The sequence below is a fragment of the Mustela putorius genome, unplaced genomic scaffold (assembly GCF_011764305.1).
Source record: "Mustela putorius furo isolate JIRA1106 unplaced genomic scaffold, ASM1176430v1.1 tig00000129_pilon_pilon_pilon, whole genome shotgun sequence".
Lineage (NCBI taxonomy): Eukaryota > Metazoa > Chordata > Mammalia > Carnivora > Mustelidae > Mustela > Mustela putorius.
In genome coordinates this window covers 9,867,042-9,884,951 of record NW_025421290.1, presented here as the reverse complement: position 1 = coordinate 9,884,951, position 17,910 = coordinate 9,867,042, and the positions used below count along the sequence as shown (strand labels likewise).

General features: G+C 45.8%; 2 protein-coding genes across 5 annotated transcripts in view; one reads left to right on the top strand and one right to left on the bottom strand.

The window, feature by feature from the left end:
* The window catches only part of ATG14 (autophagy related 14), a 36,578-nt gene extending 29,670 nt beyond the window's left edge, over positions 1 to 6,908 (top strand). The window contains exon 10 of the mRNA XM_045069770.1: positions 3,962 to 6,908. Within this exon, the coding sequence (XP_044925705.1) occupies positions 3,962 to 4,268 (307 nt within the window). The 3' untranslated portion in view covers positions 4,269 to 6,908. The remainder of the gene's footprint in view (positions 1 to 3,961) is intronic.
* A 7,180-nt stretch (positions 6,909 to 14,088) lies between these two features.
* FBXO34 (F-box protein 34) overlaps positions 14,089 to 17,910 on the bottom strand; it is a 134,301-nt gene continuing 130,479 nt past the window's right edge. For all 4 annotated transcript variants that reach the window (XM_004738827.3, XM_045069747.1, XM_004738829.3 and 1 more), the window contains exon 2: positions 14,089 to 17,331. In XM_004738827.3, coding sequence (XP_004738884.2) covers positions 15,183 to 17,321 — 2,139 coding nt within the window. In that variant the 5' untranslated portion in view covers positions 17,322 to 17,331 and the 3' untranslated portion in view covers positions 14,089 to 15,182. The remainder of the gene's footprint in view (positions 17,332 to 17,910) is intronic.

Sequence of the window (17,910 nt, the reverse complement as noted above, 5' to 3'; positions counted from 1 at the left end):
GGAAAAAACCAGATACCAGAAAGTTAAAAGATAAGCAACAGTATGTTTTGCAGCCTGTATATCAGACAATGGATTAAAAATCTAGACCACTTAAAATTTCAAATCTGTAAAAGAAAGGCAGACCTAATAGAAAAATAGCCAAAGGATTAATCCAGGCAGTTTACACAAAAGAAATGCAAGTAATCAGTATCCAAATGAAAAAAGTCTTCAGCCTCAGTGAAGAATAAAGAAGTGCAATTCAAAACAGCTTTCCAGTTTTTTACCCATCAGTTAGGCAAAAATGGAAAGGATGGATGATACCCAGTATTGGTGGTTGTCCTACTAGGGGTGGATTTCTTTGGAGGGTCTGAAGTTTTCTCTGGGCTTGCCCTTGAGTCAGCTCTCCAGTTAGGGTAGGGGTCTGTGTGATGATTGTGAAGTGTACATGCTCAGTCGGGCTCATTACATCCACGTTGGTCGTCCGTGAGCCGGGAGTCCAGGAGCTAGAGCTTCAGAAGTCCCCTTCCAGACCTGCCTTAGTCAGAGTCAAGGCTATAGAAAGACTGATATTGGAGCCTGGGTGGGACTTCCTGTTTCCATGGAGACCAGCTGAAGTGAGGATCCCATCCAGAATCCAACATAAATCTTATTCAAAATAAATTCAGACTTGCAAAAATAGTCAAAATTGCAAAAAATAAAGTAGTACAAAGACATATATATCTTTACCCAGACTCACCTTGTTACTGTTTTGCCTTATCATTTGTATAATCTCCATAAAGACATACATACACACATTTTTTTTCCTGAACCCTGTGAGGGTAAGTTACATACATGTATCATGGCTCTTGACCCCTAAATACTTATATCTGTATTTCCTAAAAATAAGGGTATTTTCCTTTTAAGCAACATCAGCAAATTTCACATTGATACAGTAGTTTAATCCACTGCCCATCTGCACGTTTTGTCTGTGGACCAGATTAATGTCCTGTATAGCACTTTCACCTCCATATATGATCCAACCTAGAGTCTGGTGCTGGATTTAGTTGCTATGTTTCTTGAACCTCTTAAATCTGGAACGTTTCCATGGCCTACTTTGTCTTTTACGACATTAACACTTTTCCCTTCATATTACTAGAACTTTCTTTCTGAATTTGGTATTTCTTCGTAGTGAGATTCCAAGAATCCAAGCATTCGAGGTAGAATACTGCCTGGGCCAGGAGTGTTTCCTGGACACTCGGGGCCACAGTGACCATCTGTCCCTCATTGGTGATGTTAATTTGATCACCCAGTCACGATGCTTTCCACCTTCTCCACTGTCTAATTCCTAGATTTTTTTTCCTTCCTTGCAACTAAGCAGCAGTCTGTGCGGAGACACTTTGAGACCATGCAGTTATTGTGCTCATCAGAATTTCCCCCTGGATTTAATACTGGTTGATTTTTCTTATCGGATTCAGTCTTTACTGTGATGTTGCCTACATTAATATCGTTATCATCCAGACTGTGTAGTTTACAAAGAGCTCATTCTTGTTGTTGTATATCTGTCCAGTAATATTTTTGAAATATTTTGCAAAAGAGAGTTTTAAAACCAAAAAGGTCATTTTGTTACCTTAATCAATAAGAATAATGCCCTGCAGCATCTTGAGAAAATTAGTAATTTTTATTCCCTGGTGACATTAAGTATAAAAGATTTCATTGTCTTGCTAATTTTGTGTGATGTGTCTGACTCAGCATATGCTGGGCAACAAAAATTGCTCCACCTGGCCACTTTGGGGATCATCCAGTGGTTTTTCAGTTGAAATACTTCGTTGAGTGTCTGCTGCATGTCACCAGACTTTGCCCTGTGGGATTCCAGCAGAGAACTGGAGTCCCAAGTGACTTCCCACGGAGCTCTGCCTGGAGGGAGTATCACCCCCCACCCAATATCACTCCTGTCTGTCTCCTGGGAAAACTTTTGAGAGGGGGTCTGGGGACAGTGGCAGTCCTGTGCCATGTAGGTAAGGCAACATGGAAGAGAAACAGAAAACAGGCTATGCCTCCCAGCTAGCAGGGAGGCAGGCTTCATGTGGCGCTAGGGGCTGAGGCCCTTGGACAACAAAGCTCAAAGAACGGAATGAGCAGGCGCTGTGTTTAGGGAAAGAGGGAACCTAGCTGAGGTGCTGTGCTGTGAACATTTGTGCGTAGGTGACGCCGGAAGGGAAGAGGTGGCTGCCGCTGGCTGCAAGCAGACGCTGCTTCGAGGAGGTGCTGCTGCAGAGAGGACCTGAGCTGGGACACGTGCAGAGCATTGAGGGGGGACTTACTGGGTGATACCAGGCAGGAGCGTGAAGGCGGCAGCCCAGCTGCCTTGTTTTAAGAAGGGTCGCCTGGCTCAGATGACCTGAGATGAGCCGGAGAGGTTAGCCCTCACGTGGAGAGCTCTGGCACGCCATGAAGCTAGGAGGAAGGAGAGGCATCTTCGGAAGAAAATCTTTGGAGTAGACCTGTTTACCAAGGGGTGGGGGGAGGGGAAGAGAGAAAAGAGAGGAATTGTAAGGAGAGCTTTTTAAGGAGACAGGAAAGGGATACTCAGATAAGATGCCAGTTGTTGGTTTGTTTGGAAAAGCTGCAGGGGGTCAAGGGGAGAGGTTCTTGGTTCTTAATGCCTTCAGCCCTTGCAAAGTAAGGACTTCTGGGCTAGATAGGACTTGGGAACCCCTGGTCAGAGGGGCTTTTTGATATGTAAATTGCTTGAGGGAGACCAAGGGGAGACCCCATGGTACATCTTCCAATTTAAGGTAAAGCCCTAAAAACAGTGCCTGGGACAGAAATGTTCGCTGTTAACTATTGCTGGTACAGCCAGGATGCAAGGTTGTCTTGGAGGAACAAAGGCTGCTTGACCCAGGAGAAAGTGAGCTGGAAGGTGCAGGCCTGGTGAGGTACACTGGAGGCCAGTGCTAGGCTTTTGTCATTGTTAAGGCCATAAAAAATTTTAGACAGACTTAAAATGGCAAGCTCTACCCATTCTAGGATATCTCATTTTATTTTTGCTAACCCCTATCATTTCCCCCAAAGTCATTATCAGAGGCATGTGTCCTTATCGTGGGGGCAATGGTGGAGAGAAAGGGGCTGCTGGAGGGCCTTGGCTCCAGGAAAATCCTGGGAGAAGAGCAGGGTCTGTGGGAGGACTGCCTGCCCGGAGCGAGTGTAGCTGGGCTCTCCAGAGGCAGGGGCGGACAGGCACTTGGAAGGGGGCGGGGGAGGAGCAGCAGCGGGCCTGGGTGGGGTCTGCTGACGCCGACCCACAGTGGTCATCAGCAGCTGTCCCAGAGGGTGAGGCCTGAGAAGGGTTATTAGATTTGGAGAGGATGATGTCATCAGGGACCTTTGGGGAATAGTTTTCTCCTAAAGTACAGTGCAGAAATATGCATTATTCCAGATGACTATATTCTTAATAGTTATAGCTCATTCTGTTATAAATGCGCCCCTAGAAAACTGTGATCATGTCTGAAAATGTGTGCAGAGCCTGCTGTTGGCAGCAGTCCGAGGAAGCACTGCTAACACGCATACAGCTGGGCCACTTAGCTCTTTTGAGTCCTAAGAACGTAGAAATGAGGAGTTTCCATAAGGCAGAGAACAGCTGTACTTTTTTTTTTCTATACCATTTATTACTTGTGCCACCAAGTGATACAGCAGTGTATACAGCAAGTGACGGTTGTTGGTGGGACTGTCCCCCCGAGATGCGTGGATCCTGCAGTTGTTCAGAGAGGAAGTCGTCCCTGGGACCAGGACGGCTGGTCTCTGTGCATCCCGGAGCTCCACCAGTCAAGCCGGGGGACCGAGGAACAGTGTGGGCGCGTGGTGGTGTGCATTCCTCCCAGGGCAGTTATCTGGGTCAATATCTGCCGTTACAGACTACCAGGGGGTACAGTGCAGGCTCTGGACCTCCTCGGTCCCGGCAGGCCTGGGTCACTGTTGTCACAATGCTGCTTGTGTGCTCGTGCAGGTCGGGACCCTTTGAAGTGCGAGCTGACCTGGAGGAGTCCATGGAGTTCGTGGACCCCAGCGCTGCTGGGGAATCAGACGAGAGCGGCGACGAGCGCGTCAGTGATGAGGAGACAGACCTGGGCACGGACTGGGAGAACCTGCCGAGCCCCCGCTTCTGTGATATCCCTTCCCAGCCCGTGGAGGGCTCCCAGAGCCAGAGCAGTCAGGTGTCCCCGCCCATCGCTAGCAGCAGTGCGGGCGGGATGATCTCGTCCGCCGCCGCCTCGGTGACCTCCTGGTTTAAGGCTTACACTGGACACCGCTAGTGCGCACCGGCCGAAGTGCGCCAGGTTTGTGTCAAGAAAGTTGTTCTTCCGCTACACTCGAGTAAACTTTGTGTGTTCCGTTAAGATAGTGCCTGGAACAAAAAGAGGTTAAACTGTTGGTTTTTTTTTAAAGCAGGGAGGACAAGCATTTCTATGTATCAGATGGGGGTGACCCACATGCTTATGCTAGAATAGCTAGGTCAGGGGTCCCTCTGCCCAGACCCGTGTTGGTGGAAGACGAGCGTGTGTGTGCTGGTCTGCTGAAGCAGAAAATTCACCTGGGCTCCCTTTGGTCATGGGCCACTGGGCCTGCAGAGGCAGGCTGACACTCTGGTCCTTGTGATGCCGAGACTGTTCCTGAACACTTTATGTTTTAGAAGTTGAATCACAAGCCAGTGATTCTTGATGATTAGGACTTGAAAGATAAAAACTGTTTCATATGAGTTTGTGCTTATGCCATCATTTTTTGTATGGAGCACCAGCAGGCAATTTGAAATACTTGATTTCTTTAGAATATGGTCATGTTTGTTTTTTAGGTCAAGGATGTTGGTTTTGTTTGGGAGGGGCTTTTGGGGAGGGGGTAGTAGAAAGTTATTTCACTCATGCTGCTGCTGTCATAGCTTGTCAGACATTCCTGTTTTTCTTTCTCCCACACGCCAAAGAAATGAAGGTCTTTATTTTTGGACCCACATCCATGAACAGAAGAAATCCCAGCTGCAAGTATGGCTGGACATTTAAAAACTATATTCTTATATTCTGAAAGGAATTAAATTCATTCTCACCTAGGTTATTGAATTCTACCATCTATACTATGTGCATTTTGAAATTGAACTTATTTTTTTGAGTGAAAAGTCATTAAGGTGGTTCCCTTATGTAAGCTAAATGCCTGCCTGGGCTCAGGTTAAAAGCCACTTAACTAAATGGCCTCTGGTCATTCTTCTGGTGTCCCCGTTTTTTTCTAAGGGATTCAGTAGGTGGCGGGTTTTCCCAGGGAAAACCATCCTGCTTGCTTGCTTAGAGGTCTTTGTTGCTCTAGGGACACTCCCTTCACTCAGAAATGCAGAGCGAATCACAGCTGATCCTACTCTTCTCTGACAGAATTTTCCCTCACCAAGAGATCATTTTCAGCCAATGTGTTGTCGTGTCATTCTCTTAGTGACAATCTCACAAGAAAACTGTAGAGAGGCATTATGTACAAATGTGTAAGTAGTTTTTTATTTTTAATAATTGCAAAAACTCCTATGTAACAACTACAAAAAGAAATCCTATGGAAAAATTTCTAACAGGCATTATTACCGTATCTTGTTAGTGTGATGAGCATGACCGTACCTCAGATAAATCATTCAGAGACCTACCCTACCCTAGCTTCTTTTCTTCCTGTAATTATTATAGTTGATACTTTGCCTCCGAATCCGAGGTGCTATATAGCTTTTGCTATTGGTATATTTAACGTTTGGTAGAGTTGCAGAAGAAGGGTGTTTATTCCTATCCAGGAGTTCCAAGTTCCCGGACTCTATGAATTTTCCACTCAGGGAGGTAACAGGCTTTGCTCCATGTGGGTTCTTAGTAGCTGGTGTCAGTACTCAGCTTCGTGACGGCTGAGCTAGCGTAGTACCACCCAGGTCGGAAGTTCGTAGGGAATGGGTACATAGACTTGAACAAATACCAAATGAACTTAAAATCCCATGAGGTTAGGGTTGTCTAGGCACTTCAAATCCTCAAGAAGAGTTTAGTTTCAAGCTGAGAGAATACGGAAGACAGATTTGGGGCTTGGGGATAGAGATTGACTTATAAAAGATGCACAGTTATTATGGTTTCTCTCCCGTAGGCCGCTTAAGAAACCATGAGTGTGAGATTACAGTAAAGAATAGAAACCAGAGATCACAACTCCTGTCTAAAGAGTAAGTCAACAAAACTTAAAGGACACAGGAAGTAGGGATTGATAGAGTATATTTTGTTGTTTTTTTATATCAACTAGAAGCACTTTATTTAGGGTTAAATGATCAAACCCTTTAGTGGTTTGGAACACCAACATACTGGCTTACACTGCTGAGATATTTTGGTTTTCATTATTTTGCACTGGATCCACTCTGTAAATATTCTTAAATACACATTTCAACCACTGTTTTTTCCTACTCTCTTTGCTGCTCATTAAAATCTTTCATGTAGGTGCCAGAACCATATGTAAACAGCTTTTTAAAAAACTGAAGCTGGTATTTTTTTTTTAAACAAAAGCCATAGAACTTGGGTCATGTTTTCCATATAAAATGACTTGTTGAAACAAGGTAATACTAATAAAAACCTACAGGCACCAAATAGACTGCTTAAAATGGTCGATTAAAGACTTCTTTTTTGGGATGGACTATAGGAGAAGTTTTGCACATCTGTAAATTAAAGGGAAAAACTGTATGTTAACATTGGGTATATGGACAGGATTCACTTAAGGATTCATGTATCAATAATTTGGAAAGAAACATTCAGGGCCATGCTGTTTTTAAAAGAACCACAGTGTCTGAGAATCTCCTTGTGGTGTAATGTTGCAGGAATTTCCCATTACTCTGCGACTTCCAAACCAGTTTGAGTCATAACAAATGTTTTCTAAACTTTTATTGTATTATTGCAATAAATCTTTTAACAGTACTTTACTAATATGTGTGTCTTTTTCAAGCTCTGATTACTCATTTCTGTTGATACACCGAGGGTAGCAAAAATGAAATTTAACTCTGGAATAATTTATACAAATTGTAGGGTAATTTTTTTTTTTTTAAAGATTTTATTTATTTGACAGAGATCACAAGTAGACGGAGAGGCAGGCAGAGAGAGAGGAGGAAGCAGGCTCCCTGCTGAGCAGAGAGCCCAATGCGGGACTCGATCCCAGGACTCTGGGATCATGACCTGAGCCGAAGGCAGCGGCTTAACCCACTGAGCTACTCAGGCGCCCTGTAGGGTAATTTTTTAAGAATTTTTTTGCTAGGTAAGGAAAAAGGTCTGGTAATCCCCAAAATTATAGTTTATGGTGGATTAACAATAATGGTCTATCTCTGGTAAGCTGAGAACTAATTGCTTTACAGTGACTCCGTGCCTTAAAGACAGCTCCCTGAGGCGGTTGCCTTTGGAATCTGCCCAGACTTTTCAGGACAAGAGAGAAAGTGAAGTATCGGAGGTTAGAGGGGATCTGTTCATTTGAGAGGAGAACCAAGTAGTTTGGAGAATCACCCCCTCCAATCTGCCCTCTACCCCTTTCAGGTTATAGAGTGGGGCCACCTGCAGGCAGACAGGGATACCAGGAGTGATTACGGCGGAACTGTTGCCTGCAGTCCAGCAGCAGGAGGAACCAAGGCTAGCAAACAGAAGGGTTCCCAAATAGGGCATGTGCTTCAGGGCTACTGCCCTTCTAGCTCCTCCTACCTACCTTCTACTGCCCTTCTACACTTAAAAACACGCTCCTGTCTAGTGCATACCCCAGAGTTACGTCATGATTGATGCAGGAAACAGGGTGAACCAAACGGGAAGCATGAACGATAGCTCTGTCCTTAGTGGTCATTAAAGCTTACATCAGCGAAATGGAGCGGGCCTTGGGGAAGTCCTCTAAACTTCAGCTGTGAAATGCTCAATGAGAGAAAGCCACCAACAGCACACTCCGAGGATCTGGGGTAAAAATACCCTGGGGAAAAAAAAAGAGCAAATAATCCTAAAATTTGTATGGACCACAAAAGACCCTGAATAGCCAAAGCAGTCTTGAGAAAGAAAAACAAAGCTGAAGGTATCATAAACCTCAGACTTGAAGATAGACTACAGTGCTGTAGTACTTAAAACATGATGGTACTGGCACCAAAACAGATCAGTGGAACAGAATAAAGAGACCAGAAATAGACCCACCTGTATATGGTCAATTGATCTATGTTATCAAGGAGGCAAGAACATAATGTGGAAAAGATAGTTTCTATGGGAAAACTGGACAGCTACTGAGAGTGGACCACTTTCTTATACCATACACAGGAAAACTCAAAATGGAGTTAAGACCTAAATGCAAGACAAAACCATAAAACTCAAAGAACACATACACAGTATGGGATTTGGGGACTACGCCAAAATAAAAAGCTTTTGAATAACAAAGGAAACTATGAACAAACATAACGGTAACCTATTGAATTGGAGAAGACATTAACAAATGATAAATCCAATAAGGGGTTAGTATCCAAAATATACTTTATACAACTCAATACCAAAAACAAACAAACAAAAAAGACAATCCAAGTCCCAACCTGAATAGATATTTTTCTAAAGAAGACAGGGAAAGGACTGCTTGGCTGGTTCAGGCATTGGAGCATGTAACTCTTGATCTCTGGGTTGTGAGTTTCCCACACTGGGTGTAGAGCTTACTTAAAATCTTCAGACAGATGACCAACAGACACATGAAAAAACCCTCAACATGACTCATCTCAGGGAAATGCAAATTAAAACCACAACGAGATATCACCTCAACACCAATCATAATGGCCAACATAAAAAAGACAAGAAATAAGTGCTGGTGACAATGTGGAGAAAAGGAAACCCTCAGGCACTGTTGGGTGGAAATGTAAATTGGTAGCACCATTGTGGAAAACATTATGGAGGTTCCTCAAAAAGTAAAAATAGAATTACCATATATCCAGTAATTCCACTACTGGGTATTTACCCAAAGAAAATGAAAACACTAGTTTCAAGAAGATAGAGGTACCCTGTGTTTATGGCAGTGTTGTTTACTATAGCCAACATATGGAAGCAATTCAGATGTCCACTAACTGATGAACAGAGAAGATACGGTCTGTATACACAATGGAGTATTCCTCAGCCATAAAAAAGAACAAGATCTTGCCTTTTGTGACAACATGGATGGACCTAGAAGGTATTACATTAAATGAAATCAGACAAATACCATGATTTCACTTATATGTGGGATCTGGAAAAAATGAACACACAGAAATGGTGGTTGACAGAGAGGTAGAGGGGATGGATGAGACAGATGACGGTGATGAGATACAGACTTATCAGTCAGTAAGTCACAGGGGCACCTGGCTGACTGAATCTGTAGAGCATACAACTCACTCAGGGTCGTGAGTTCAAGCCCCACACTGGGCATAGAGCTTACTTAAAATGCAGTCACAGAAACGGAAGATACTGCAACAGCACTGTATGTGACAGATGGTAAGTAGACTTACCTGTGGTGAGCTCTGAGTAAGGTATACAATTGCTGAATCACTACGTTGCACACCTGAAACTAATAAAACATTGTCAGCTACACTCCAATAAACATTTTTTAAAAGATGGAATTATAAATGAGTCTCTGTGTATATGTGTATTTTAAAAATGCAAGAGTTTGGACACCCCTGAATCAGAATCAGCACCATTCAGTGGAAATAATGGAATTTGCATGTGACTAAATTTTATTAGTCTCATTAAAAAGGTAGGTAAAAATTTTTATATTTTATTCAAAATACCCCAAAATATTATTTCAACATGTAATCAATGTGAAAAAAGATGGAGAGCCAGAGAAGAGGGGATCTGCAAAAGGTCACACTGGTATTCTTGCCCTGAGCCACAAATATACTGGAGAAGACTTGCCCCTATACCTACACCCTTAGAATAAGTCCTCCTTGAATTCGCTCATTTTGGGTGTGCCCCTCTCCCCTCTCCGTTTCCTCTTAAGACCCTCTGCAGAGCACAGACCAGAACAAATTGAGGGGCCTTAAGCCAAGACTACTGGCCCCGTGAAAGAGGGAATGGGAAAGGTCCTAGCTGTGTCCTGGGGCAGTGTCATTACCACCTCTACTTAAGGGGGAGTGAGCCGGGGCTGAAATGCAAGAGCTGTCCTTGGCAGGCTCCGTGCCCTGCAGGAAAACCCTGCCCGGCTGCCTCCAGAGGCTTGCTGAGGATGACCAGACTGAAAGCCAAGAGCGGAGTCCCAGGATGGGGAAGACTGGTGGGCCAGGCCTGGCTTCACCCCTACTCCCACTGGACTGCAAACTGTTGAGCAAATGGGACATCTCACCTCCTACCAGACGAGGACTGACACAAATACAAACTTGCTCTCCACATTTTACTGAGTGGTAACTTTCTGAAGAACTGCATCATACTCTTCATACTACTTAACAGACACCTGAAGATGCCAGTTCATAGATCAACTGTTCAGGGGTGGTGGGCAGAGAGGAAGTCATTTAAGCAGCACAGGTGATACTGCCCTGATGAGCTGGGAGATGGGCTGTGCCATTCCTCAAGTCAGTTTCTGCTGAGCTCAGCCTCCGCAAGAACCTCCTCTCTCAAGCCCTACACATTTCCCATCACCATGCAGGGCCTAGATCATTCTCTACTGGGTGATGGACTCAAAGGATTTCCAAGAGTAATTCAGCCATATGCCATCTCCCCCCCTAAATGCCAACCTTAGAACTTAATTCCTGCTGTTTCATTGTTCCAAAGAGAATCTGAAACAGATTGTCCCCAAACCAACTTGTCCTGAGGCCTTTCTCTGCTCACTAAAGCATGAACAGGAGGGCCTTTGAGGGGGGCTCATTTTGATTTTTAGAGGAGCATCACCTCTCACCAGGCTCGTTGCATTTTAAGAGACGGTCACCTCTCTGTTCATGACTCCCCAGCTACCAACACTAGTGGCTCTGCTCCTCTAAGAGAACACCAAAGTCAAATGAGCCACCCAGAATAGGGGTGCTGCCTGACTGGTTTTGCTTAGGCATAAATACATTGGAAGTCACCCAAGGGAGCACGAACACAAGGATGTTTGCTCTTCCCATGAGGTTGTGCAAACACCAGCTACGGCCACAAACTCCGGAACAGCATGACCGTCAATAGAAGGGATTGCACATTTCCCACAGAGGCACTTTTACCAACTCACAAAGATTGCAACACTAGCTCGTTTGAACCCAGAGGGAAAACAGGGATAGAAAAGATCAGCTTCTCCAAATGCCAGGCGATGTGCACAGGAGACCAAGCATTTCAATGGTACCTAACAGGGAGAGTCTTACTAGTGCCGTCCGCCGTATACAGCCAGAAGTTTGGCGCAGACGGGCTTCATTCTGGTTTTGAGGTAGGCTCTTTCTGTGGGACAAAGGAGAGGATAAATTGCCAGTCTGCTAAGAATGAAGGCAGTGAAAGGTGTGGAAGATGCCTGGGAATACCCATGTAATAAAGAGTCTCCAAGGCTAGTCCAGACAGGTAGGCAGAGACGCCCTTACAAGTCCGAGTTAGAAGGGATAGTTGAACAGAGCCCAGAAACAGAGCTCCGAGATCATGCATAACCATCAGCCCACAGCCTTCTGCAGCCACAAGGCCCAAAGCAGCCTGTGGTCAGGAGAGCCACCGGCAACAGAGGCCAGATCATCTCAAATGCAGGACAGTTACCCAGCAGACTCGGGGCTGCTGTGCGAACGTCCCTAACCAAGAACGCCCCCATGGGACCAGCTATAATCCTCTCCACTTCGGCATTCTCATACTTCAGATGGAAAATTACAGCATCACTCAGGGCCATCAGAACTCGCCAGCACCCGTTACAGTGAGACGGTCACCAGCAGCACGTACCATGTGTGAGGCACGGAGAGGATGGCGGGACGGAGCTACTCGCTCTGAACCTAGTCAGGGAGCAAGATCGACCCGCAAGATGGGACAGTGGCAGCCGATGTCAGATGGCAGCTCAGTGAGGTGGGTGGGGTAGGGCAGGGCACTCCCAGAAGAGGTGCCCCTGAACACAGAGCTAACAATATGCTCAGGCGGGGTACGTGGTCAGTTTGGAAGGATCCTTTCACATGGCCATTTTAATGCGAGTCATTTTGATAAGGCCTGAAAACAAATTTTTTACCTTTGCCCCTTTCCCATTTCCAATTCCTCCCTGCCTTGGATATCTGATGTCATCCGCTGAGTAGGGGACAAAGCCAAACTGTCCCAGAGACAGGGGCAGAGGGCTCTCTGACTTCCAGACTTCTCTGATTTTTTTCTAATGGTAGGACAGGAAAACTAGGCCAGGCACATCAAAGCCTCTGAACAAAAGCCGAAAGGTGGAAGTCTTCTTTGGGTCCCCAGGGCAGGGAGGAGGCTAGAGTCCTGGTGTCCATATTGTTCCTTCCTTTCTTGCAAGTCTACGATTCTACAGCAGTGCAGGAAAGCAGGGAGCGCTGCAAGGCTGACTGTTTTCAGAAGCTTGGCACTAGGGGGCTCTGAAGCACAGCGTCTTTCCCCGGAGAGAGAAGTCACACTAGTCTACAGCAAGAGCAGAGAGGGGGTGCCACCTGCTAAAATCCTCCGTCATTCTCTGACAGCACTGGGAACCGGGTCTGGCTGCAATGTTCAAAAGGGGTCGTCGTCAGGGGCGCCTGGGTGGCTCAGAGGGTTAAGCCTCTGCCTTTGGCTCAGGTCATGGTCTCAGGGTCCTGGGATCGAGCTCCGCATCAGGCTCTCTGCTCAGCGGGGAGCCTGCTTCCTCCCTCTCTCTCTGCCTACTTGTGATCTCTTGTGATCTCTCTCTGTCAAATAAATGAAATCTTTAAAAAAAAGGGGGGGGGTCATTGTCATTGATTTCCAAGGCCCCTGAGGATCACATGCCAAGATGGGGTTGGGGCATTCTTACCTTTCCTCTGCTTTCAGGCAGCCCTGAGTTATGGCTTTGTGTCCCATGCGAAAACCAGATCCGGAATGGCTGACTTGGGAAAACCAACCAACCAATTTTTTATGCTGTGCACCCACCTGGGCAAAGGTAGACCCGACAGCCAGTAACAATGCCACCGGTGTTTTCCGGTGCTTCCCACCTGCCCAGCTGTACTCGAAATCCTGTGTGCAGATCTGCTTTAATCCTAAGTCATGAGCCATGACAAAGCTAGCAGGAAGGCGTGCAGAGACTGCCAGTCTAAAGCAAATCACAGGGGAGGAGGGCAGGCACTGGAAACTTCAGCCCAGGACACTCAACTGAAAAGCATTTCCCACCTACCTCCCTCCGCTGGGGCAAGACGTGAGGAAGGGCACCTCAGCCCCTCCTTGTTCTGGGTCACAGGCTCTGGCCCAGTGTGGTCAGAAGCATCCTTATCATTGCCTGACAGGGTCAGACCATTGAGAGACACTTTTCAGTGTTAGTATCCTGCCTTTTCAGGGAGGAGCAGCTTGCCTACCGATAAGGGGCAGAAGTGGCAGAAGAGCCCAAGGCGGATTCCAGCGTGGAAGCCGCTCCGTGGCCACCCAACACCTCCGCCACAGGTGACCCTTGCTCCACCTGGCACCATTCTGTCCCACTCTGCTTGGCTGACCTAGCCAGAGCATACTCAACCTTTAACTGTCCTTCGGGGCCATGACAGCCTGCACTCACCACTTCCCCCTCAGCTCCCCCCTGGAACATTCATCATGCTTCTCCACAGCGGGAACCTGATGGGTTCTGATGGGTACCAGATTTCAAACTGACCTAGTTTTTAGGTCCTTCTCAGGAGCCTTCTGGGGCCCAATACCTTCCATTCCCACCCAGCATTACATGACCACAGATTTAGGTGGTCATATCCTCAATTACTTCTTAATGATTAACTAGTCATGCCTAGACAAGCTGTGAGAACATCCTCCATCAGGAGATGCAGCAGGTACTGGGAAGACAACAAATTCAAAGTAAGCATAAAGTGTTACAAAAATGTAAGCTCATAACGTTAAGATGGTCTTTTTTCCACAGCAGAAAAACAATTTTCTCTCCCCCATCCCCTAACAACTCAAAAAATTTTTTAATTCTTACGATTCAATTCACAACACAATTCTCCATTATTAATTACCTCAAAAAAGGAGGGTAAAAAAAAAACAACTCCGGTTCCATTTAAGATGCGTTTTTATTGAAGTTAAAAAAAAAAAATTTGTAACCAGACAAAGAGTAAAGTAGACAAGAATGTTATAATCTGACTATATAATATCTTCTCATTCTTGATGGATCACTAAAATATAACAGGATTGTTCTCTATGCTAATTATAAGGTTGTCCAGTTAAACCATTATTTGGTATCTTCAACAGGTTAACCTCTTAACTATTTTAGAGTTTCTTCTCAGAAACATTCATATATTATACAGGAAACATTCATAGTTTATTTGGGAAACATTCATATTTTATACAGGATGTACAAATTTAAGACGAGACAATTAAAAAAAAAAAAAAACCACACAACTGTAGCCGCAACACTATCCTAGCTGCATTGTGGGGAGTATGTTCAGTCTGCTGTCCACTATATACAACTGGATTTAATAGTGTTATTTACAGAGGGGCCAAAAGCACTCATCTAAGGTAAAGGCGCTCGGGTTTAATGTGCACTTTCATAGCCCTATGAAAACACAACCATTATATACACTGTAAACACCACAGGGCATGAAATCCATCTCCAACCACAAACTTCAATCTCACAGATCAAGCATACAAGGGCTAAGGTAAGGTGCCTGACTTTTCCTTTGTAAGCATACTTTTCATCCAAGAGTGCTGCTCTTATTTCCATAGGACGCTATTTGCTTATTTCAAATATGGTGCCAGTGCTTAAAACATTTCTGGAACCCCTTTCGGGGGACTGCCTGCATAGTCTGCAATGAACTCTTCTGAATGTCCTTGATGGTAGCAAGTCTTCGTCCTTTGGGGGTGGATTTGATTTGGGAGAACAGGCATATTCACAGGCAAGTGAATCAAATTGTGGGATACCACCCTGGACCAAAGGGAGGTGCCACTCTAAAACAATGAGATCAGTTCCTTGTAGAGCTCATAAAGCAAGAGTTTAAAAAAATGCCTGAGCAATCAATGGCCGTCCTGCTGGAGGAAGTACAGATTCTCCTGGAGTGAGGGCTTTGAGAGGCAACATTCACTTGAATGGTAGATCTAGGTGGCGTTCCGCCATTTTAAAAATCTGTCCTTTTGTCACCTCTCCAGACTTCAGTACTCCTCTTCAGCTTCGGTCCCCTTCGCTTTCTTATGGATTGCCCGATTAAAGCTGTGGCAAGCAGGGACCCAGTGATTGTCGTGAAGCCCCAGTTTACAGCCGGGGAAGCCCTTCTGAGACCGGTGGCAGCACATCCAGTACCCTGGCCCATAGGGCAATGCCTGGCAATAGGGCTTGGGATGCCACCGGCACAGGGACACGTCCCCCTTCACGTATTTCTTCTTGCACTGCTTGCAAGGGTCCTCTCTGTATCGAGGATCTCGCACCCAGCGGGAATCTGCCGGCCTGATGTTGTAGTATTCGATGATAAACTTGAAATAGCAGCAGGTACACTTGAGAGCCACTAAGCTCTTGGTGGGAAGTAACCTGAAGATTTTCACCATGAGGTGGTGGGGCAGAAATGCCATGTACTGCTGAGGCTCCAAAAGCTGCTGGATTTTAAACCTGGTCTCCAGAAAGTCATGAGACACTTGCTTCTTCCAACTGGACGTCTCAAGCACCGGTAATGTACTTTCCACAGGAGAGGCTGGCAGGACAAATGCATCAGCGGAAACACTTTTGTCCTCAGAAGCGCTGTCACCCTCCGCAGCATCTCGAAGCCGGCCGGCCTCAGGAGACTCCCTTGTGCCTTCACTTAACTGGGAGCAGTCTGACTGGTGCTGACCAGGTGGCAAAAAAAACAACATCCCTGGAAGTGGGTCTTCACAGGGCTTTAAACTAGAAGGCTGGCCCTGCTCTACCTTGGACACAGTGATACTAATGCACAAAGATTCCTTCCGTCTCTGCTCGGGATCCTGGCTTGGAAGTGGCACGAGCTCTCCGCTCATACAATCAACAGCATCCGTGCGCGACTCTGTGGCCTGAGAGCAGGTGTGAGGAGGAAAAGGTGACCCGGCAAGTTCCTCTGTCATTTCCACATCATACCGACTGCTGTTCTTCATAGCACTGTGCTGATCTGGCTCAAACTTTGCACTGTCTGTGAGGAAATTCACACTTGCTGGCAGCGGGGGACAGCCCCGGGGAGCACTGTCCCATGCCTCATTCCCCTCGGGAGAACAACGGTCCGCTCGTGAGGGGCCACAGTCCACAGCTACAGACCCCACAGGATTCACCTGAGTGTCTGGTGCCTCCAAGGCGCCTTTGTTAGCTTTGCCTCCATCAGCCGGAGTGCCATTCGCCAGCAACACCCGGCCCACATTTCGACGGAAGCTGTTATTCCTCGAGAGGCTCCCAGGCTCGCGCTGGCTCTGCCGCTTCAGGCACTCGGACTCCAGCCGGGCTACCATGTCAAGCACACGGACTGGCTCACTCTGCGGCTCGCCGACCTCAGGACTTCCTCTTTCCGTGGATTCCTCACAAGCTCCTGGAGCAGGAAAGGGCTCGGAGGCTGGGAGCACGCCTCTGGGCGGCCCGGGAAGCCTCAGCACAGCAGGCGCGCTGGTGCAGTTTTTCGTACAAGTAGCTAGCAGGGCACTGGCTCTCTGCTCAAGGAAGGCGACCATCTGGATGACTGACAGAGGCCTCCCGGCATAGATGCCATCGCCACTGTCACTGACATAATGCACAGAACAGTGCTCAATGCCGCACGCAAAGGGCTCGGGCTGGTAGCACTTGCTGTTCACTTCCCTCATCCTTTCTAACTGTATTTTGGCTTTTTTAAGATCCCCTGATTTTTTCCTTCTTTTAGTAGCTCTCCCATCAATATCCCAAGAGCTTTTTATTTTCATAGATCCTATCCTATTGCTACACTGGTGGGCTGCAAAGAATGCAATTTTCTCCTTGGTATTTCCCGGTTTCACAACAGCCCAGATATCAAGCGGCCCTTCCCCGTCTTCACCCTGGTGGATTGTCGCAGATGGTGCATTCTTCTTGGTTTTAACGTTCAAGCTGCTCTCTACAGGACTCTTCCCACTCATGCTGCACAGAACATTTGGAGAAAGAATCCCAAAAGGCTTTCGAGATGATGCTTTACCAAGAGAGGGTGAAGGGAAGACACTTGGTTTCATGTAGCTAGCTTTGCATTTTTCATCATTTATAGCTTCTTCGTGGCTCATAGGAGTTCTCAGAGTTTCCTTGCTGATTTCCGGAGGTCGCACTTTCTTCTGGAGTTTCCAGTATGGCTTTAGGTGCATAACAGAGGCTCTACAGGAAAGAAATACGTATTTGATTAAAATAGTACCTTTGTTCTTAGAAAAGTTTTTTTTTTTACATGTAATCTCGGAGAGTTCTAGCGAGTAATAGAAACATTTTGTCAGGTCATTAAATCTTTACCATACCAACTCTCATTTCAGCCTGTTTTTAATATACAGATCAAGAATAACAAGAGCAAACCACTTTTTGTGGTGTACAGGCCAGAAAATAAATTGGTAAATTTGAGGCTGAATATACAGTGAATTTCAGAAATGGACATTAGTTAACATTCTTACATAAAATTGGTCCTTTAAATGTTAAAAAAAATAATAAATAACTTACTGAAAGCTTCCAAATACAAGGTACAGTATAGAAGGAAAAGATTAAAAGAACTGGCCAGAATCCCTAGTAGACTGACACTATTTCTAAGTCATCACAGCTAGCATTTTATTGGCTGCAGTCTGTCAAAATATTGTGCTGTTTTCTAAGCTTTTCTCTTACTATTGACTATTTTAGATGTTTATAATTTTTCACCTGTTTATGTACTTTGCCCATCTACCAGTCCTTATTTTTTTTTTAAGATTTTATTTA